General features: G+C 58.7%; 1 protein-coding gene across 1 annotated transcript in view; it reads left to right on the top strand.

The window, feature by feature from the left end:
* Positions 1-10,994, top strand: part of ALX4 (ALX homeobox 4) — a gene marked incomplete at both ends in the record, with an annotated part of 40,400 nt that extends 29,406 nt beyond the window's left edge. The window contains 3 exons of the mRNA XM_080817711.1: positions 1,684-1,994; positions 8,166-8,294; positions 10,665-10,994. Of these exons, the coding sequence (XP_080673837.1) occupies positions 1,684-1,994; positions 8,166-8,294; positions 10,665-10,994 (770 nt within the window). The remainder of the gene's footprint in view (positions 1-1,683; positions 1,995-8,165; positions 8,295-10,664) is intronic.
* Between the last annotated feature and the right edge of the window lie 4,038 nt (positions 10,995-15,032).

Consider the following 15,032-nt stretch of genomic DNA (forward strand, 5'->3'; position numbering starts at 1 on the left):
GCGGGTCGGCTCCGAGCACTCACCTCCACCCCCTTCATCGGGGCCTCGGAGAGAGGGATGGGGATGACAGGCAGCTGTCCCTCGCCCCTTCCCAGCATTAAAAGAGCCGCCAGGTCACAGGGGGAGCTGGGAGGAGAGCCAGCCTAAAGCCTCAGCCCCCAGGATGCGGACGGATTCGGGAGACCTGAGCCAGCGGCATCGTCCTGACACTCCATGCCCACCGCGTGGACCTGCTCCCAGAAAAGGTGCTCGCACCAAACACGCGTGCGTGCGACCATCAGAGCTTGTGCTTGTGCAGGCCTTCTCCAGTGCTCCCTGGAGGCCTTATTGTAATCAGAGCTGGCGCGGGACCCTCACCACACAGGCCGGGATGGTCGGCGCAACAGAGAAGGGCTCCCGCTGGCCTCCGAACACCAGACCAGCACCCGCACCTGTTCCTGCACCCAGATGCTCTGGGCAGGGACCGCCTGCTGGGAAGACTTCTCCGGGGTCAGAGTCCTCTGCAGCTCGGAAGTCCATACTGGAACTGGGGATACACAGATAGGGACAGAAACCCACATAGCCAGCGCTGTGCTAAGGGCTTTGCCTGTTGGCCTCCTTAACCCCATAGTGCCCCAGGAGGAAGAGCCTACAGGTATCTTCATCCCTATCCCTATTTTACAGAGGGGGAAACTGAGGCACAAAGAGGCTAAGTGAACTGTCCCAAGTTCACAGCTGGAGCGAGATGCATGTGGGAGTCGTACCCTCCATAGGCTCCAGAGTCCACACTCTGACCTTCACTCTGAGGCAAGCGTGTCTGCCCAGGGTGCCAACTGGGCCATTTGGACGTAGACAAGTTACTCCCTGCCCCCCTTCCCCCTGGCTAGCTTCCACCACCTCATCCCTGACCTCCATAGAGCTACTGGTCCTCTGGGCATCTATGAATCACCCAGTGGAGCCCCATCCTGGCAGCTGTGGTGGCTGGGGGCCCAGGTCTGAGCTTAGTGTGACTCTAGTGTGGCACACATGTCAGCATCCTGGGGATGCAGGTGCCCGCTCAGCTTCCCTAGTAAATGCGCCAATAGCCTCGAGTGGGCAGGACCCTGCGTGGACAGTAGGTGAAACCGGTGAAGGATGAGGGCGTGACCCCTCATGCTGGATTCTTCGGGCTGGGGATTCTTCTCCACAACTTCTACTGAGCCCAGACAGGACCAGGCCTGGATAGGAAGGGCATTCCTGTCTGTCTCGACACCAGCCTCCTTGCCCCTGCCCTGCCCTGTTGGGCCAGACATGGCTGCTGAATTAGCCCTCCCTTCCCCTGGAGGTCCGAGGCACTGGGTCAGCATTCCCCAGGCCCAAAGCAGAAGTTCTGGCAAAGGGGGTCCTTCTAGATGGAGGAGCCCAGGGTTGATGGGAGCAGGAATTAAAGGTCCAAGAGATCAGATTGGCTGATCCAGAGTCATATAACGTTGGTGCTAAAAGAGGTCCATTCTGAGATGACGGCAAAGTGGCTCAGAGAGGGAAAGAGACTTGCCCAAGGTCACACAGCATGTTAATGGCAAGTCAGGATTAGAACCAGGAACTCCCACCCTCGCATCCAGTGTGATGCTGACAGGGGAATGGCAGGGGAGGCTTCTCCCTGTCCCTCCCTCCTCTCTTACTTGGTTCGGTCATTGCTTTCTGACCTTGTTTCTTCCCCCCCAGCCAAAGAGAGCTCCCTGGGTGAGCCAGAGTTGCCGCCTGACTCTGACACCGTGGGGATGGACAGCAGCTACCTCAGTGTGAAGGAGGCTGGAGTGAAGGGGCCCCAGGACCGGGCCAGTACCGACCTCCCCAGCCCGCTGGAGAAGGCTGATTCTGAGAGCAACAAGGGCAAGAAGCGGAGGAACCGAACAACCTTCACTAGCTACCAGCTGGAGGAGCTGGAGAAGGTCTTCCAGAAGACCCACTACCCCGACGTGTATGCCCGGGAGCAGCTGGCCATGAGGACAGACCTCACCGAGGCCCGCGTGCAGGTCAGTGAGGGCTCCTGGGGAGAGATTGGGAAAGCAGGGCTTGCACTCCGGCTGGTGGCCAAAGCTGGGACCACCCGACTGTCCCTGAACCACACCAGGGCTTTCTGGACAGCCTGCCCCTTACACCCCTGCTCCACACAGGGCAAGTCTGCTGTTTTCCACCTGAATATCAGGCTTCTTGCTCGGGCAGGAGCAGGTACAGAAGATTGTCAGCTGTATTTCTGGGCTCTGTGTGGTGTGAGTGTCCGGGCCATTTCACAAAGGAGAAGATGACTGGGCTCTGCCTTTGAAGGCCTAGCTCTTAGGAAGGAAAGAGGATAAACCTAAAAACATCTATAGCAGTCCAACAGGCAGAAACAGAGAACAACCAGGCTCTTCTTTCTGCCCAGGATGGCTGCCTCCTCCTCCATCTTTTGACTCCCAAATCAATATACCTCCTTTGTGAAGTCTTCCTGACCACAGCAACTAAAGCAGTAGCCCCCTAACACCATCCAGCCACCAAAACACCCAACCCAACCCAACCCAACACAACACAACATAACCCAAACCAACACAGCCAACCCAACACAACCTAACACAACCCAACCCAACACAACATAACCCAAACCAACACAGCCAGTCCAACACAACCCAACAGAAGCCAAACAACACAGTCAACCCAACCCAACACGCTCAACACAACCCAAGAGAACCCAACCCAACGCAACACAACCCAGACCAACACAGCCCAACACAACCCAACACAACCCAAACAGCACAGCTTAACACAATGCGACAAGACCCAACCCAACACAACATAACCCAAATCAACACAGCCAACTCAACACAACCTAACACAACCCAAATACCACAGTCAACCCTACCTGACATGGTTCAGCACAACCCAACAGAACACAACACAACACAACACAACCCAGACCAACACATTCAAAACAACCCAACTCATCCCAAATCAACATAACATAAGACAAGCAAATCGGGTCACCTTCAACCATATTGTCCTGTTTTTTTCCTCTTTATAGAATTTATGACTGGCTTAAATTATTTTATGTTTGTCTCCTGTCACTATAATGTGAGTTCCTTGAGAACAGGTATTGTCTGATTGTTCATCACTGTATTCCTACCAATTAGAGAAGGCTGAACTCAGAGCAGCGAGGGCAAAAAATAAGTATTTGTAGACTGGTGGACCTCCTTCGTCCAGAGAGGTGTGTCCTCCCTCCTCACATGAAGTTACAGCAGGAAAAGAAGCAGAGAGGAGGCAAAGACCTCTGAGTACCCAAAGCACAGGAGACAAAATCCATGCACTAAAGCTCAGGCTTCAGCTTCACATAAATAAATGTCACACTCAGTCTACTCTTCTACCCCAGAGCATGTTAGAAATAGCAAATGCGGTGTTGTCACATAGCAGTTTTTTCCCCCTCCAATGGGCTGAGGAGGTCAATGGCTTGACAGCAAAGAGCAGTTCTTGTTTTTTTGTTGTTTGTTTATTTTTTGGTTTTGTTTTAAAGCAGCAGCTCAGCTGGGCTAGGCTCAGCGCAGAAGTGGGCTAGGGCAAGACAGAGCCTTCCGTTATCTGCGGGCCCCAAGGGCGCCCCCTGCTGCCTCAGTTCACTAAGGAAGCTTCAGCAGAGCATTCCTAGGGCATCGGTAAAAGGTTCCTCAGTCCCAGCCATGCTCTGCGTAACAAGGCTGAGCATCTGTGACGTTGTCCAGAAATGATTTCATTCAGAATGGATCATGTGAGAAAGGACCCGCCGTCACCATAACTATGCAGCCATCCAGAAACTGCGGGTACCCAGACTGAAGAGTCAGGTTATTTGGCCACAAGTTTCCAGGGTCTGGCTGCCCCTCTTGTTCCTATCCAGCGCTTGGCGAATGGTTGGGGAAGGAAGGCAGGGCATCTAAGGCTGTCCTGTCTTTCCAGAAGTGTCACACACCAACTCTCTTATTTGCATCAGGATAGACTGCCATGAGACCTCATGGGCCTCAGAGTCTGGACAGGAACTCCAGAACCTGGCCTCAGCCCAACCCGTGGATTGGGAGGAACTGAAGGAGCCGGTGGAGAAGGGGGAGGCCAGTTATGGGATGTTCCTGTGGGCACCGTGTTGGTGTAGGTTTGACTGGTCCACTCTCTGCACGGTGTGTGTGTGTGTGTGTGTGCGCGCGCGCGCGTGCTTACAAGTGGATGGGAGAGCCCGAGAGTTGAATTCACTTAGTAACAAAAGAAGGACGGCTCTTCTAAGACAAACCATGGAAATGACACTGGGCCGTAGAGAACATTTTTCAGGTGCCCTCACACGGCCAAAGCCGAGTGTTCCCTCTGCGTGTGCACACACACCCATTTATGCCTACTTTCAAAACAGAGTCAAGGCAGCTACAATTACAGATTTATTAATGTCACCTGAAAACAAGAACAGTATCATGAAATAGGCAGGTAATTAGGTCAGACATCGAGGCTAAGAATCACAGCTGCCACTGAGCACAAATTTCAACCCTGAGCTTCCTGGCAGCCAAGGCAGAAAGGGAAATGCTGATGTGTTGCATTATCTTCTCACCTAAGATGAGGAACATAGGAATATGGAACATTAGTGCTCGAAAGGATCATGGATCTGGTCCTCTGGTTTGATAATAAGTAGGAAGAGGCCTGCAGGTGGGACATGATCACCTGTGGTCAGGTGACTCCGGAACAGTGACTCAGTGGCAGGGCTGAGACTAGAATCCAGGACTCCTGAGCTCCAGCCCAGTGTTTCTTTTACTTTAGTTGGCTCTGCCAGGACATGGGCCATATTGTTCTGAGACTTTTCTTTGTATAAAGGCAGCAGGGTGGGTGGGACCTCCATGTGCGTCAGACCTCTGGCTCGAGCCTGGCAGTGCCCTGAGGTTTGGGGGGAGTGGCGGTAGAACCCCCTCCTGTCGCCGCTGGGTTTGTTCAGGGCCCTTACTCAGCTGGTGGGAAGCCAGGTGCCTGGCGTAGAGTGGCGCTGGGGACAGGGAGGGGGGTGGGCGGCTCCAAGATGGACCTTTCCTGGGAAGAAGCTCGGGGTTTGGCCTGGCTCCAGGGGCTGCAGGGGCCTCTCTCTGCTGTCTGGGATTCCGATCTCCGCAGCTGGTGTCTGAAGACAATAAGACAGAGGCCTCCCCGCCCTGGGCCACCCCGCCCTGGCCCCAGATGGGCTGCGGTTACTGAGGCCCCCGCCAAGACGGTTGGTTCCTTGGGGAGAAGCCTGTGCTGAGCAGGCCCAGGCCAGGGTGGGCCGGGAGCGGGGTGGTCCTGGGGCGCGACATGCAGACTGGAAGGCTGGACCTCGTGGTCCCCTCTCTGCCCGAGGGCTGTCCTGTGGAGACAGGCTGGGGCCGCAGAGCCCTGAGGCACAGAGCATCTGTGGAGAGCTCTCAGAGCGCCAGGCTCCAGGAGCCAGAGCTGGAAGGATGGCCGCGCCTGATCTCCAGGCCCTCCACCGTGAGCTCAGAGCGGTCCTGAGGATGCCCGGCCGCCACCCAAGCTGGGGGGCTTGAGGCTTGAGGCTGCAGAGCTCCGGGGCTTGCTCAGCAGAAGAGTCCCAGCCCTGCCCAGGAACAGGGCCCAGGGCTGCAGGCGAGCGGGGAGGGCTTGGGTGTTTCTGCGGCCCCTCAGCCTTGCCTCCCGCCTCCCGAAGTCTCTGGGTCTTTAACCCTCCCGTACATCCCTGGGCCTGGCCCTCCTCCACTCCCATCCCAAAGACAGCACCATCTCTGCCGGTGCTCCCCAGCTCCTCAGCTGTCTTCCCAGATAACCCAGCACCCCCACTGCCACTCCCCCACGCTCACTCCAGCCCCCACATTCCATCTCTCCCCACTCTGCTCCTCCTCCCACTTCTGGGACTGGCTGCCCCCCTCCCCGTGCAGTGCCCCCCAGCCTGTCCAGAGCCTGCCAGATACCTCCACTGGCACCACTCCACCTGCCACTCCCGGCAACCCCCTCCCCACAGTGGCGGCCACGGACACTTTTCCTCACCGTATCCCCCCCAGCCCCCAAGAAGGAATGGAGCCATATATCTTGATGCCTCCAGTGGGCTTCTCCCCTCCCCCTGGCTTCCCCCCCAGCAAACCCTGGGAGGCTGAGGAAGGAGCGGAAAGACGGAGCTAAGCCTGCAGGAAATTAAACATGAAATGAAAACAAGCTCCTCTGATTCATTCTCTCATCCTGGCCCCCGCCCCCCATTCCAGGCCACTGATAAAGGGGGATCCCGTTTCAGCGACGCAGAGAGGAGACCCGATCTGCCCTTGGCTCTCAGCGGGAGGCCCAGGCCTGGACCCCAGGAGCCCCCGGAGGCAAAGGGGCCCAGGAGGCTCTGGAGCAGGGGCTGATGTGTCTCCTACACCAGCCTCAAGACAGGGAGGCAGGATGGCCCTCAAAGCAATGCCAGCCCGTGTGTGTGTGTGTGTGTGTGTGTGTGTGTGTGTGTGTGTGTAACCCTTGTGTGCACACACATATATCCTTGGGAACAGAGAGGGAAACCGAGGTGCAGCCCCGCACTCTCTCCCTGCCCCCACCCTCCCCACACTCACGTGAGTCATGCACACCCTAGCTTCTTTTCCTTTTAGCAAAAGACAGCAAGAAAGGTCGGGAGGTATAAATAAGCAAGAGCCAAGTACTCTTCAGACCTCTCTGACAGCATTTCTCAGCTCTCACCTGCTGTTCTGTGAGGCGCCACCCCTGTGAGGACGTTAGTACAGATATTGGCCCCATTTTCCAGGTACAGAAACTGAGGCCAACGACAATGCCGGCGCGGGAATGGGCGCTTGGTGGTGCAGCTACGCTAGAAGCCAGGACAGGCTGAGCAGCCTCTGGGCTGCCGTGAGGGAGCCCTCCCGCCTCCGGCCCGGCTCCTTCTCCCTCCTCTGAGGACATCCTTGGTGCCCTCAGCAAGGCTGCCAGTGGGCTGCCTGTGGGGGGCCGTTGGGGTGTGTCCATTTGTGCCTGAGGCTGTTGGCAGGGACACGTCCTGTCCAGCTGACAGAAACCTCCCTCTGGGCATCTCCGAGGACTGCCTTAGACTCAGCCTAAAGCCATCTGGGGTCTGGAAGCTGATCCCTCCCCTCCTCACACCCTCTCCCACCTGTCCTGCTCCAGATCCCAAGTCTCGGGGCTGGGCTAGCAGGCCCCAAGCCCAGCTCTTGCCCATGAAGCCTGGGAAAGCTCTCAGCCCGTCCGAAGTGTTCCTGCAAAGGACCCACCAGCCCCAGCCCCACCCATCAGAGACCACCCTCCCCACCAAGGCCCCACTCTAGCCAACACCCCACCAGCCCCCGCTCAGGGACAGGTAGGTTTTCACTCCTCCTCGGAGTCAGGCTACCCTCTGCATGAGACCTTGCAGTGGCCACCTTTAGTGACCACATCAAGAGCCAACCGCTTGGCTGGGCATCAAGGCCCTCCACAGTCTGAGCTCTGCGTCCACGGGTCTCTCTCTCCTGCCGCCTGCCAGCTGGGCAGCATGGCCTCCTGGGGCCTCCTGAGCGTGCCCTGCTGTGTCTGCACCAGGACACGGCCCCAGGCCTCTCCTCCACGAAGCCATCCCTGACGGCCTCTGCTGCCCAGCTGAACCCCTGTTCTCCACAAGACCTTCCACACAGGGGGCCCGAGTGGGGACACTTTCCAACATGAAGGCGGCAGAGAGGCTTCAGCTAGGTCGGAATGCGGGTTCTGTGCCACCGGACAGGCCCCAAAGAACCAAGGAGCTGGTGGAAAATTATGGCCAGACTGTGTGTGCGTCTGTGTGCATGTATATGAGCGTCTAGAGAAGGATTTTCTAGAGGAGCCGTCACACCTTTTGTCAGGTTCCCCTCAGGAGTCCGTGTCCTGAGGCAGGTCAGGCCACGCTGGACTGGGGTTGGTTAGACGACCCCGAGGAGGACCAGTGACATGATGCATGGGTGTGACACTTGCCCACTCTGGATTCTGCAGCTCGGAATGATGGAGTTTGGCTCAAGATCACACTGTGGGTAGTTGGGGGTAAGCTTGCCTTCCTGTCTCTCAGCATGGATTATTCTAGATTGTGAGCTTTGAGGCAGAAGGCTGAGGCAGATCCTTCCCTGAAGCCGCACAGCCCAGACCTGGCGCTGAGACAGGTTCGGGGCTCCAGGGAATGACAGGTACTGTCTGAGCCCCAGAACAACCGCTCTGTCCTGTAGGTCTGGTTCCAGAACCGGAGGGCCAAGTGGAGGAAGAGGGAGCGTTTCGGACAGATGCAGCAGGTTCGAACCCACTTCTCCGCTGCCTACGAGCTGCCCCTCCTCACCCGGGCGGAGAACTATGCCCAGGTAAGTGCCAGCCCCGGGCTCCGGGAGTGGGCATCTCAGAGGAGGGCCTCAGATGGGACTCATCAAGCCGGGCGCAGGTGTAGGCCTGTCCACCCCAGAATGTGGGAGGCCTGGGCCGCTCCTGCCTACCTTACGTGCTGGCTCGGGCTTGGCTGGGCGTTAGGGATGGGCAGGCCGGGACGGAGAGAGTGGCTTTCTCTTCTGCCGCATTTGACCCTTTTGCTGCGGGCATCAGAAGCGAGTCAGGGTGCTGACCAAGGCCTCCAGGCCATTGTGAGACACTCGGAGCGTCTCCCGGGACAACCAAGTCTAGAGAGCTGGGGGGCCTGAGGCAGGGTTGTGGTGAACATAGAGGTCTGAGCCCTGAGCGGGGCTGTCCTCCGGCCCCGGACCTTTCTCACTTCAGACAAGCCATGAGCTCTCAGCCTCAGTTTCTTCTGAAAATCGGACATGATGAAAGTACCCACCCCAGCTCTTTCATGAGGTTGTGGAAAGGCCGAAGTGAGACAACACAGAAGTACTTCGGGGATTAAACAGCTGGATAACGGGCACTGTGCACCCTCAGCTCTCCCAGAGGCTGTGTCACATCCGTTCATCCTCTCCTCTGTCCCCTGCTATCAGCCTGTCTCCGCTCTATTGGCAGTGGGGTCTCCAGGGCAATGCAGGGGTGAGAAGGAGTGTGAGCAGTGGCCGACACTGGGGCACCTGCGGAGATGTCTTTCCGGTCGGGTGCACTCGTCACAGCCCACAGCCTGCCCGGCAGAGGGGACTGTTCCCTCCCTCAGGCCTCTTGGTGACTGTGGCAGCAAGGCCTCTGCCTCGAGCTCCGAGCCCGGCCCCACCCAGCAGTGAGCTCGTGGTGGTGGCGCAGGCCTTCCTGTTTCCTTTAAGACCCACTGTCCCGGGGCCCTGCCATCCACCCACCCCGCCTCTGGAAGCCCCTCCCCGCCCCCCACCAGCTCTGCCCCTCCCCCTGCCACGATTCATGTGGCAGGGGTCAGGGGTCAGGCCTGGGGTGAGGCTGAGGAATGTGGGGTGCCACACACACACACACACACACAGGCCTCGTCTTCAACTCCTGCTGCACACTTTCATCTCTCCCTGCTTTCTGTCCTGGGAGAACGGGTCCCTGGCTTGACTCCTGGGTCTGGATTTTCGCAGCCTGAGCTCCCTGCTGGAGCGGAGGCGGGGGTGGGGGGCAGGGCGGGAGAGGACCAAGACAGGGCGGGCTCATCCCTCCCACCTGCAGCACCACATATCACACACCTCTTGACAGAGGGGAAGGGAAAGGCCCCTGACTGCCCATCTCTCCAGCCAGGAGCAATGTGGTCAGGCCAATGGGCCAGTGGTTCTTGTTGCCATGACAATGCCCCATGGGACTTGGGGGCTAAGCTCCCCCCTTCATTCCACTTTCGAGTGCCTTCCCTGAGTAGACTACAAACATGGGCAGGGAGGAGAGCAGGCCAGCAGAAGCCGCTTGAGGGTCCCCTGTAACCCACGCACAGGGCTGAGAGGGCTTGTCTCCTCTGGTCCTACTCAGCCTGTCCCCACCCGCTGCAGCCCAGATCTGCCTCCAGTCCACCCCCACGTGCTGCCTGAGCACCTCTCACACATGCACACACACACACACATACACCCTGGCCTGTGGGCACCCGGCCTGGCTCTATCCATCCATGCACGGGCACTCACCAAGTCCTGAGGCAGCCCCTTCCTTCCTAAGTAAGTTCTGGAGCTTCGAGGACACAGCACTTGGAAGCTCAGCCACTGGTCTGGACACCGGGGAGAGGAGGTCCCACCGCTCAGCTCTGCCCCCGCCATGCCACAGCCTGCCAGCCCGGAACCCACGTTCCCAACACCAGAGCCCTCTGAGTTTGGGTCGGCTCCCATTTCTCAGGTACCTGGGATGCCCCAGGCCTGGCGAGGAGTCACAGGGGAGGGGGACAGTCACTGACCTCCAGGGGCCATGGAGGAAGAGACGAAGCCGGCCACTGTATCTCCAATTCGGAAGTCAGCTGGCTGAGGCGGGAGCTGCCTTCAGCGGCTTGGCCATGCCCTGAAGGCAGCCCTGTGACTGGACCCTTGACCAAGTGTGAAGTTCAGTCCCAAAAACCACTTCTGTCTGCGGAGAGCAGAGGACCCAAAGCACAGAACCCGAGCCCTTCCAGGTCTGGATGGCCATCAAGGTTTTGAGAGGCTCCCGGGTAAACACTCAAGCATGATTTCGTCATAACAATGGGCTTGTGAGCAGGGCGAGGTCATGGGGTGGGGGGTGGTTCGAGGCAGCGCCCCTCCCCCGCCATGTGCCCGCCACCCCCACCCCTGCCCCTAACCCCAGCCGGCCGGTGACAGCTCTCCCTTCCCTCCCCCCAGATTCAGAACCCGTCCTGGATCGGCAACAATGGGGCTGCCTCACCGGTGCCAGCCTGTGTGGTCCCCTGTGACCCGGTACCCGCCTGCATGTCCCCTCACACCCACCCCCCTGGCTCCGGGGCCAGCGGCGTCACCGACTTCCTGAGCGTCTCCGGGGCTGGCAGTCACGTGGGCCAGACACACATGGGAGGCCTGTTCGGAGCGGCGGGCCTCAGCCCGGGCCTCAACGGCTACGAGCTCAATGGGGAGCCGGACCGCAAGACGTCGAGCATTGCAGCCCTGCGCATGAAGGCCAAGGAGCACAGTGCGGCCATCTCCTGGGCCACATGACAGGGCACCTCTCGGCCTGTCCCCACGCCCTCCCCCGCCTCGGGACACTGGCCACGCCCACGCTTCCCGGGCCCCCAGCCTCCCATTCAACTGTCCTCTTAGGAACCTGGCCTGGGCCAGGGGCCTGGCCCTCAGCACTTTCAGCCACCTCGAGTGTGAGGCCTCGTGGACCGCTGGGAGGGACGGGGCAGCAGGTCCCACCTGCCTGGGCCCCGAGGTCGAGCCCCTGCTCCTGGCCGGAGGCAGTGGAGGAAGCCAGGTGCCCCAGTTTTGCAGCTTTGCGTCCATTATAAGCTGAAGACCCTTTCTCCCCACCCCTGCTCCCCTGCCCTGCCCGATTTGAGGGTTGAGTCAAGGCTAGGTTCCCATCCAGACCGAGCAACAGCCATGTGCAGTCACGTCCGTCCTTCCCTCTGCCGTGTGGTCCCCTGGTCACCGGGCCAGTGAGTTTGTCTGCAGTCCTGAAGTTCTTCAGGGTCCTGCAGAGTCGCCCTCCTGCCGCTCCCGTCCCCCTTTCTCCTCTTAAAGCCCTGACCCCCTGGGCCCAAGGCACCCGCCTCACCTCCACCCACCCTGGCTGTCCCCTGTGCTGGACCCACCTGGAGGGCTGGACAGAACAGGAGAGGAGCTGAAGAATCCTGCTGGCATCCAGCAGTGTTGGAGTCTGGGAGCGTGGATGGTCCCCGAGGGGGCAGACTCTGGATCTCGGTGAACACTGCGAGGGGAGGACCCAGACCACCCACAGTACCCACGGTGCTGGAAGGAGAAAAGCTTCTAGAGAGAGGAAGAGCTGCAAGGAGGGGTCCGGGAAGGGACAGGGGCTCAGGCACACACGTCCGCTCTCCTGACCACCTGATGCCCCACAACCCGCAGGATGACTGTTCCAGAGGGCAGGTCTGGGCAGCTGTGTTTTCTAACCAGCCAGGCCCCTCCTGGAGGACCTGGAGACGCCTGTCCCTTCCCCCACCCATTCTGGTCACTTGCCAGGGCTGCTGAGCAGTGTCCTGGCGTGGAAGGATTTATACCTCGGAACAATGAGTGGGGCCTGGAGTCATGTTGGCAGAGGGGGTTGAGAGCAGCGTGCGGAATTAGCTAAAGGATGTGTGCTCACGCTCAGCCTCTCGGTCCCCACACTGCCTCAGGCTGCCTGTCCCCTGTCAGCCATCCCTGGGGCGGCACCCTACCTGCCCAGAGTCCCCCAGGGACCCCATGTTCTACCAGGCGAGGGCAGAGAGGACCTGCTCTTTTACTTCATCCCTAGGGAATCCAAAATCTCAGCCCCTCCCTCTCGCCAGCCTTTAGAAGGGCTGGTGGGCGCCTCTCCTCTGGGTCACTTGCTCTGTCCCGGATGTGGGGGGCAGGATGCCGTCCAGAAGCCGTCTTCCTACCTGCGGGAAGGTGCTTCCTTCTGGGGAGGAACTCCACACCTGCCTGACTGGAGACAAGCAGCTCGAGTTTTGGTACCAGATTCAGCTGTCACCTAAGCTTGTGGTACCCAGTCCCTGTCCTCTGGGGCCACCCTTTAGAGCCCAAGAGGGCCCTCCAGTGGGCAGCCCCTGGGGACAAGCCTTTCCTACCTTCTACCTTGATCCTGTCCGGGAGGAGGGTTAGTCCAGCGAGCTTGGGGGCCTGTACACAGGACAGCCTCTTGGCTTGGGTGGAGGGTGAGATCCTCTCCCCTTGAGCTGCTTGAGGCTTAAAAGGAATCACGGTCCCCACGTCTGCCTTGTGCTCTCATGTGCCGTGGAAACAGGCCTGGGGAAGGATCTGGTTTTGGCCTCCCTTGGTAAGAGTCAGACTTCTTTGTGAACCATAGCTCTAACACTGATCTTCTAGAAGCGATCTTGGACATGAAGTTAAATGTTGGTTTTAAATGATCCATATAGCTGAGGATATTGGAATGACTCTTAGGGAGCCTTTTCCAGTTCTGAGGTTCACTGAAATAACTCAGGCTCCCCAAATCTAGGAAGGGAAAGGGAGAAACACTTAAGGCTGGGAATCATTCCCTGTCTTTCCCTTAAGGGCTCCGGTGGCTGGCAAGGATAAGGGAGGAACCCTCATCATACCATGTTCCCAGGAGGGGATCCGCCCAGAGGGATGGAGAACTGAGAGATCCTCAGAGGAGGAGGGGAGGGGGCTCTAGGCAGATTCTTCTGGAGGGGATCCCTGGTGCTCAGTTCTTCTATCTGACTGCTTTCTGGCTGGGCTAGACCAAAGTCAGACAAATTTCAACCAAAAAGCTCAAGAAGAAAAAGCCTCTAATAGAGGGAAGCCCTGTGGTTCTGGCTACCCTTCCCACCCGCACAGCCAAGTATTTATGATTAAAATGTCCGTGTGAAATATGCCTGTTCACCTCCCCACAGGTAGCTCCCTGCCCCAGGCCCCCCAGGGCCGGCCCACCGCTCCGAGACTCATAGGACCTGGAGCTGGGAGGGACATAAAGACCCTCTACTTAGTGTGCTCCCTTCCCAACGGAGAGGAGAAGGTCCCGGCCGCAGTGGGACAGGGCCAAGGGGGGTGACTGTCCCAGTCTGCTCCCTGCTGGCCGTCCTCCCTCTCCTCAGCCTTCCCTCTGCTGCCTTCCCAGTGAGCGGCGAGGCAGGAGGCGTCCCCACGGCGGCCCCCGCCAGGATTCCCCGAGCTTGGGGGGACCCTCGGGGGCTGGCTGGCTGGCTTCCTCGGGCGCGAGGGCTTAGGCAGGAGGGCACAGAGGAGTGCCAGCCAGCTCGGGGGCCACCGCGAAGCACATAAGCTGCAGGGGTGAAGCTTCCCTTTGGCTCCAGGCCTCAGGTCTCACAGAGCCAGAGATGCGAAGCCGAGGCACCTCCTCGACGCTGAGGGGGCGTCTCGGCCCCCCTGGAAACAGGCCCAGGCAGCCGGGGCTTGACACGAAGGTGCTGCTACCGCCCTCAGCGGCCCTCTCGGCTCCCAGGGGACGCGGGAGGAGCGGACTCTGGGGGCACACGGCGAGGGTTGTCCCCGCGTCCTCGATGGCACTGGCGGGACATGGACTTCGTAACCTTTCTTGAATCCTTTCAACTATACTTGATTCTCGGCTCTCACTACCGCGCCTCCAGCTCGGGCAAGCAAGGTGGCAGGGTGGGTTCGAAGACACTGCAGGGGGAGGGGGGCAGCCGTCCCGAGGTGGGTCCCCAGCGGCAATGGCCACATGGGGCCCAGCTCCAGGGCCCCCCGTCCGCCCTCTTTTCGGCGGGGTAGCCAAGAGGAGCTTGTCCGCGAAAGCTACCGCCTGTCTCGCTCAGGCAGCCGTTCTCTCTCGGGGCTGGGTTGAGGGGACGCTGTCAAGTAGGACACTCCGGGGCCTCTGGTCTGCTGGATGGCCCTGTCAGGGCCAAAGGCAAACAAGACTAGCTGGGGGATGACGGTTGCCAGGCTGGCCCCCAGGATAAGCATCAAGAGCAAAATGAGAAGACCACGAGAGCCCTACTTCCAAAGTCACAGCAACCCCGCTCCCCCACGCCGAGGCGGCCGCAGGGAGGAAAGGTCTTCTGGCCAGGCAAGCATGACCTAGTCCCGCCCTCCCTCTCTTCCTCTTCACTCACACACATAGAGCTAGGCCTTTATACTACTGATTTTGAGGGACAGTGTTCAATGCCTAATGATCTGTTTGGATGTGCAGTGGTGGAAAAGAGAGCTGAGCGCTCCAAGGAACGGGAACCTCGGCCAACACTGACTGTTCTCATTGTAAGATATTTTAACCCTGTATAAACGCAACTTTTCCTTTAGCTTAATGGCCTGGGGTGGAATATTAAAAAATATATATTAAAGATACATTAAAAATTCAGAAAAAATGTGTAAAAAAAATGAGGTCAGTTCCATAAAGTTTTACTGCCTTATAGCACCATGTAACGACATTATAGCAAACTATTAAAAGAATCATTTCTTGCCTTTTAAAGTAAGTTATTGCACTTACATCTTCTTGGGGAGGGGAGGAATATCGACGAGAAGGGGACTAGGGCCTAAGCTTGGGGCCGAAAGGCTCGGGTGGCAAGAGCTGGGCGTTCTGGTGCACCCTTC

The sequence above is a fragment of the Martes martes genome, assembly GCF_963455335.1.
Source record: "Martes martes genome assembly, chromosome: 10".
Classification (NCBI taxonomy): domain Eukaryota; kingdom Metazoa; phylum Chordata; class Mammalia; order Carnivora; family Mustelidae; genus Martes; species Martes martes.